The sequence below is a fragment of the Trachypithecus francoisi genome, unplaced genomic scaffold (genome assembly GCF_009764315.1).
Source record: "Trachypithecus francoisi isolate TF-2019V2 unplaced genomic scaffold, Tfra_2.0 Lachesis_group12, whole genome shotgun sequence".
NCBI lineage: Eukaryota > Metazoa > Chordata > Mammalia > Primates > Cercopithecidae > Trachypithecus > Trachypithecus francoisi.
The window spans coordinates 46,861,865-46,867,864 of NW_022681457.1; the positions used below are offsets into that span (position 1 = coordinate 46,861,865).

At 47.8% G+C, this 6,000-nt stretch overlaps 1 protein-coding gene across 2 annotated transcripts in view; it reads right to left on the minus strand.

Annotated features, from left to right (window-relative positions):
- LPAR3 (lysophosphatidic acid receptor 3) overlaps positions 1–5,182 on the minus strand; it is an 83,516-nt gene extending 78,334 nt beyond the window's left edge. The window contains exon 1 of one of the 2 annotated variants that reach the window (XM_033225443.1): positions 4,940–5,182. Coding sequence is in view for 1 of the 2 variants with exons in the window: in XM_033225442.1 (XP_033081333.1) it covers positions 2,068–2,076 (9 nt within the window). In the remaining variant the exon portion in view is untranslated. Of the gene's footprint in view, positions 1–2,067; positions 2,153–4,939 lie in introns of those variants that run through there. The other variant, XM_033225442.1, reaches the window with a different exon arrangement.
- Between the last annotated feature and the right edge of the window lie 818 nt (positions 5,183–6,000).

Here is a 6,000-nt window from a genome sequence, read left to right on the forward strand (position 1 = left end):
TGTTTTTAAGAGTGATGGAGAACAACGTCTATGACTTCCTCTCAGAATAAAGACTGATGTATATTATATATATAATATATAATGTATATATATTATACATATATACACGTATATATGTGTATATGTGTATATATATACAGAGAGAGAGGGAGAGACAGAGAGAAGGAGGGAGGGAGAGAGAGGAAGAGATTGAGACTTCAATCCTAATGCCATGGAGACACAGAAAAAGATTATACTATTTATTTTCTCTTCACCAGACCCATGTGATCGTTTTGGTCCAGAGAAAGACCTTCCTTACCCCGATTCAAAGAACTGACTTATTAAAAATCAAGCAGGGCAGGAGGTAAATGATTCACTGATGTGTTCCCAATAAACTCTATACCTGATCCCTTGCTTTGGTGTTCTATAACTAGTCACTGCCAATGGCTCTGAGCCTTAACTCTGGCTTTCTACCTCCTTGGGGAGTGAATGCTGCTGACAGATTCCGCTGCCCATCTTTGAATTACATGGTCTGAGTCTGTCTGGGGGCAGCTCCAGAATTTCTACAGAGGATGTGCTTCAGGACAGCTTGGCTTAAAAGGGGAGACCAGGGGCTTGCATTTATAAAGCAAGTACACTGCTTTTATTTAGACTGCATGTTTGCTTGGAAGGCCTTTGGACAAACTAGTGCGTTTATGGAGGGGCTAATGTGCCCTCCAACCCAGCCCTGCCACCTGCCAAGCCATCCCTTGATAACATCCTGGTCAATCTGCATATGGGTTAGTCAAGGCCAGGGCTAGTAGAAGCTCCAGCTTAATGTCCCAGGGAGCAATGCAGACACAGGACTAGCTGATGAGTAATTAGGGGGGCTGATGAACATCCTCAGGAAGAGGTGGGGCAGGCTGTGCTGGGCAGGTTGCTTTCCAGAGTGACACCCAGTCTGGCCCAGTCTGAGGTGTACAAATGATTCACATCTGAAGAGGGGTGACAGGATCATGAGAGTAGGGCAGTATCAGGGGTCATGGGCAAGGGAGGAGTTCAACGCTGTAGACAGACAGGACAAGAGACAAGCCAAGGAAGAGGAATAAAGAGGAGGACATAAGACTGGGGGTGATGAAGAGGGGCTTGGGCACAACCCAGGATGTCAGAACCTTCCTCTCAATGGGTACTAACCCCCTTCGTCCCCCCACCTGCTTGCCAGGACAGGTAGAGAGAAACAAATATATTTCAGACTGAATTAAATAATTAGCTTAATTTGGGGGTGGGGGGCACTGCCTTGGGTCAGTTTAGAACTTTGCAGAGTAAACAAGAGACCCAAATCAGCCTGAAGGCACAGGGCAGTGAGGATGGTATAGGTGGACCCAATACATTGTCCAACATTGCCATCAGCACTCTCCTCCCGACCTGTGGGGTAGGTGGCCAGCTGTTTGTGTTTGTCCACTAAAAACTGAGATGCGCAGACAGTACAGGTAATTCCAACATGAAATTAAAAAGTTTCTTTGGAACTTTTCCTATGCCTTCAATCATGCAGTATTAGGTAACCTCAGTCCTGAAATTTATCTTCCTGTCATATTCCCCACAGAGCAGTTTCTCAACCTTTGATGCTATTTCCTCCTCAACGTCCAGTATGATGTCAGAGGACAGGAGAGAGGAATGTGGAGGAACTGCAGCAGTGCCTCCTTAGCACTCAAAACACGCTCGTGGAGATACTGCCAACCCCAATAGCCAGAGTTGAGTGGGTCTGCCTGGGGAGGCCCACATCTGGATGCTCTGCCTCTTTATTTCCAACATTTATATGCTCTTCACAGGGTACAAAGCTCTTTCACATACATAAGTTAATGGAACCCAACAATAACCCATGCAGACAGGTAGTTATTATCCCCATTATATAAATGTAATTATTATCCCCATTATATAAATGAAAAAAACTTATTCAAAGATGACAATCTATTCAGGGTCACAAGAACTCACAAAAGTGAGACCAGGATTCAAACACAGACCCCTGGACTCCAAGTACCTCTAGTCCACCATTTGTAAAGGCACAAAGTCTCTGCACTTATGCAGACAGCTCCCCAGCCCTACCACCACCTCTGCCATCCACAGCAGGACTGACTCCTCCACAAATACAGAATCCGGGATGAGGAACAAAGGATCATCAAGGCCGGAAAGGGGGAGGCTCTCAGTACCTGCAAGAGGAATGACAAAGGGAGGAGCAAAAGGCCCATGGCCAGGAAAAGAGAAAGCAAGTAAGAAAAGTGTGTATAACATCTCTAAGTCACCTAAGACTTAGAAATCTATCTTTGCACTTTTACCAGAATATACATTTGCACACATGTTTATACAAGCGTCAATACTTAAATTTTTATCTAGGACGAAAGGTGGGCAACCAGCATTTAAGGAGTACTTCCTGTATATGAGAGACCATGCTCAGTGCTTTCTCTTTTAATCTTGAGAGATGGATATAATCTTCATTTTTACAGATGAGGAAATTAAGGCTTAGAGAGGTGAAACTATGTGCCCAAGGTCACAAAGCCTGGACTGGAACAAAAGCTGGTCTGACTGCAAAGCCTTGGTCTTCCCTTTACACCACATTAATAATGCCTTGGGCTTGGTCTCTGCCATTTAGAAGCTTGCAATCAGACTTAACCACTCTGTTGGGTATAATCACAGGCCAGAAAGCATTTGAACTAATGTATACTCCAAGGAGAATGGCTAATGGATAATCTGAGTTATAGTAATTCCCATTTGAGTTATAGTGATTCCCCTTGCCCCAGCTCAAAAAAATAAGAGGCTGGTCTTAAGTTATTGTGCACTGCTGCTCCCCAGCAGCAGGCTGAGAAACTTGGAGGAGAAGCAGCCAGCCCGAGGCATGTGTGTACAAGTGATGTTGACAGTGTGTGTCTGGGTGCTGCCTGGCTACAATGCTGTGTGTGCATTTCTTCCACTGTGCACGTGTGTTTTTGAAAAATGAGATGGAGAGCTAACATGTTGTAGTTTCTCAAATAGATTCCAGCAAACACACATGAAAAACAATCTCATACTTAAATGTTCTCAATTCAGTCTCCATTCATAGAAAACATATGCAGGCCTCTTCTAACAAATATCTTGCAGAACAGCAAGATATCTAAAATAGATCTCATCTGATAAAAAAAAAGTGGTAGTTGATAAATGCATTTGAAATGTTTAGACAAGAGGAGTGTCATATGTAATTAAATCAAAACCTCAAAGTTTCGAATTCTAAAGACAAAGAAAAAATTTTTGCCAAAGTGACCTATTTTCCTAGTTATATGGTAGTGACAATCAATATAAATGTTGTCCAAATGGCTAGATGTCCAGATCTCCACAGGATAACTAGGTCCTTGCTGTCTCAAGGCACAAAAGACAACTCTGGAAGCTTATCTCGAGTACACAACTCTCACTGGCAGGGTTTGCTTGCTGGTCTTTTTAAAACAGTCCCATTTGTTTAGACAAGCCTGGGGTTAACAGAGCCAAGGTGTCTGTTTCTAACTGTATCGCTTCTGTCCCCAAAAGAGGAAAACTGTTTACTGGACTCAGACCACTAAACAATATCGGATCCACTGTCCATGGGAAGCAGGGTTAGCAAATGTTGATGGATCACTGGAAAACCCAACAACTCTTCTTAGCAATACAAAAGTCCATGCATTAATGAAACGTTGTGTGGTACATGAAATTTGTAAAGAGGAGACTGTCTGTAATTGACATTTGCTTTATTCTCTGATACAGACTAAGTCGGAACCGTAAGAAGGCCCTTTATTTCTAAATGACATCTCAAGACCAGGTAATGCTACTTTCGGAGGAAAAGCAGGAGGAAGAAAAGCGTTGTAACGACAGTAACAAACTACGGGGGAAACATTTCATAGAAATAACTCTGTTTAAAAAAACTGACGTGGCCGGGCGCGGTGGCTCACGCCTGTAATCCCAACACTTTGGGAGGCCGAGGCGAGTGGTTCACGAGGTCAAGCATTCGAGATCAGCCTGGTCAACATAGTGAAACCCCGTCTTCACTAAAAATACAAAAAGTTAGCCTGGTGTGGTGGTGGGCGCCTACAATTCCAGCTACTCGGGAGGCTAAGGCAGAAGAATCGCTGGAACCTGGGAGGCGGAGGTTGCAGTGAGCCGAGATCGCGCCACTGTACTCCAGCCCAGAGGATAGTGAGAGACTGTCTCAAAAATAAATAAATAAACAAATGAATACTGACCTGCAAATGCTTTTCAGGGCTATTTTAATGATTACCTTAATAAGACTAAATTGTTTCCAATATTCACCGTCACTCCTCACGCGTGAGGAATTTCTAAGCAATTTTGTGTAGCTGCAACTTGTTGAGGGAAAGCAATAAAGTAACTCTGCTACAAAACAAAGGCACTTTTGTCTCGTGGTGGTGAGGGGGCATACCCTGAACAAACAACCCCGACAGTGTTGCTAGTTACTAGTTTCCAAATCTTTAGAAGCCTGCACATGGTTCAAGCTGTTCCCCAACTGACACACCACAGTACCAGATGTAACTGGAGGCTGAGAAATGTTATATCCCTAGGCTTCACGAGAGAACCTCAGCTTCCTAATTACCATCGACCGCAGTGCGACTGAGTTTGGAAAGAACCACACGTGCAAAGGCAGAGGCAACCTGTGCCGCGCTCTCCCCGCCGCTGCGCCCAGCCCGTCAGCCCTCAGCAGCGGACGCAACGCCAGTTTTGCATCTAGATTGCTTTTTGCTCCTAGCCGGGCAAAAGGTGGGAAAAAAGCGAGTTGTGCCATACACCTCCCGGGACAGTCCTGTCCCAGAGGTTTGTAGGGGGTCTGGAGCCCAGGCTTGCAAGCCAGGAAACCCTGAAAAGCCGCCCACTGGGGCCCCGCAGGCGACCCTGCGCCCTGGCCTCCCCAAGACGTGCGCCGGTTGACAGCGGCTCAAGGTACCCTTCCCGCTCCCTGACCCTCACTCACCGCTCACGTTCACCCGCGCCGCCGAGCCAGGGAGCGGGGACTCCTGCAGCTGCCGCATGCCCTCGGGGCCGAGCGCGACGGGGCGACCGGGCGCCGGGCGCCGGGCTCCGGCTAGGTGCGGACAGGCAGCGGAGGACGCGGCGGGTGGGGGGGAGGCGACGGAACCCCTCCTCTCCAGCTACCGCAGCGGCGCGCCCAGAGCCGTGGGCAAGTTTGGCCGTGCGAGGGAGGGACCGAGGGGTAGCGGCCCCGCCCTGGCCCGCCCTGTCCTGGCCCGCCCTGGCCCGCCCTGGCCCGCCCAGTGAGTCCGACGTTTCCACGGGAGAGCGCCCCCAACCCGCAAGACCGCGAGCTGCGCGCAAAGGGAAGCGCTCTTGCAGATGCGTTCCTGCCTGGGATAGTCCCCAGGTGGGTGGTCGGCCCCGAGGGGGAAAGGCGCCCACTAAAGGACCGCTAGTACCCACAAGCCTCACGGAGCCATACCTCGGAGCTCCGTATTAGAATGCAGTCCCCCTGTCCCTTTGGCCTCAGAGACTTGTTCGAAGTGGTTGCGGGAAGTGCAGCCCACACCCACCACCCGTGGGAGGCAGGCTCTACTCCAAACCCGACCTAACGCTGGAAAACTCAACCCCAAAGCTACCCGAGGGTGCGGACAGCCCCCAGAAGGAACCAAAAACATTTAAGGTTCTTGTAAGAGGCTTCTTGGCCTCCTGGGGCAAATAGTTCTGGATACTTTGTTTTTCAAAACTGAAATATAAAACTTCCACTGACCCACCTTTAGTAAAGAAAGATGCAAAGTAAAACAAATGTCTTGAAGGCGTTGTTCTCTCTGAATTCTGCAAAGCAATAACGAAGTCACAGAAATGTTCAAAGTTGTGCTTTCCTGGTGACCTTACAAAAAGGAAATACTGTGTGAGGTGAAGTCCTTCCCACTTAGGCTTCAAGCCCTTGGGAAGCAATGAGAGTTGTGTGCCCACATGTCTTCCTGTGACCCTTTGCCCTCCATCCATCCGTTCATTCCTTCATCTTGCATTCAACATTAATACTGGGCCGTTCTGTGT